Here is a 1,089-nt window from a genome sequence, read left to right as displayed (position 1 = left end):
AGAGGATGGGGAGGATGAGGAGGCTGTTGTCACCAGGCAGGCATCGGGACAGCACCGAGGTGCTCATCTTCAGCGCCTGCTTTTGCCCGAGGTCAAGTGTGGGCTCCCCACCAAGCGCTGACCGCGCCAGCTGCCTGCCAGCGCATAAATTCGGACATTCAAACCCAAACCGCTGCCCGCCTCCCCCCTCCCAAACCAACAAGGTGTTGAGTTGGTTTGTTTGGTTTCTTTTTTTTCTTCAGATGTCTCCATCTAAATTTAAATCGCAGACATCATATTACCTCGTTATTTTTAGAGCAGTGATTACTCAGTGTAGTTTACAGCCTTGCCTTCCCCCCCCACCCCGCATCATTACTCTGTTTATTCCACCCCACATTTGCCTTTCTCTCAAGAAAGAACGGGTAGGACGAGGAAAGTGGCAGGGTTTAAAGAGGGGCAGATCCCGGAGCCCCCGTAGCACCTTTCCCCGAGGACTCGCGTACCCAGCTCGTGTGGGAACTCCTCGCAGAGGATGGCCACGGAGGTGCTGATCCCTTGGAAGACGGAGACGGTGAAGGAAGCCCCGATGGCCAACCCATCGATGAAGTTGTGGAGGCCGTCGCTGAGGGTGATCATCCACGCCAGCGTGCCGATGTCGGAGTACCGCACCTCCTTCAGCCCGTAACACGAGACCATGGAGTTTTCCTGCCACAGCCCCCCGACAGCGGGGACTCAGCACCCAGCCGGTCTGGGCCAGGGGGTCACTGCTCCCTCCACCACCCAGGAGAAACCCACCCCTCCACGCATTAAATCCACGTGAGGCTTGAGCCGAGCCCTTCGCTCTCCACCACCCACAGAGGATTTTGTCAGGGAGGTGCAATGGGCTTCAAAACTGCTCTTTTTCATTGACAGGCAGTTTTTGATTTGTTTTGTTTTCTTTTTTCCAAGTAACCCCACGGGAGAAGGCACTAACCTGGACAGAGAGAGAGCCCACCACAACCTTCTCATCCCCAGAGGGGGTCTTGCACTCCAGCTCGCTGGTTATGTGTGGGATCATGTGGTCCAAGTCCCCATTTTGCAGCTTCTCAGTGACCCCCTCCTCCTGATCCT

At 55.8% G+C, this 1,089-nt stretch overlaps 1 protein-coding gene across 1 annotated transcript in view; it reads right to left on the bottom strand.

Moving 5' to 3' along the window:
• Nucleotides 1-1,089, bottom strand: part of SLC39A14 (solute carrier family 39 (zinc transporter), member 14) — a gene marked incomplete at its 5' end in the record, with an annotated part of 5,575 nt that overhangs the window by 699 nt on the left and 3,787 nt on the right. The window contains 2 exons of the mRNA XM_009709936.1: nt 483-684; nt 947-1,087. Coding sequence (XP_009708238.1) covers nt 483-684; nt 947-1,087 — 343 coding nt within the window. The remainder of the gene's footprint in view (nt 1-482; nt 685-946; nt 1,088-1,089) is intronic.

The sequence above is a fragment of the Cariama cristata genome, unplaced genomic scaffold (assembly GCF_000690535.1).
Source record: "Cariama cristata isolate BGI_N322 unplaced genomic scaffold, ASM69053v1 scaffold22991, whole genome shotgun sequence".
NCBI lineage: Eukaryota > Metazoa > Chordata > Aves > Cariamiformes > Cariamidae > Cariama > Cariama cristata.
This window is presented reverse-complemented; position numbering and strand designations above follow the sequence as displayed.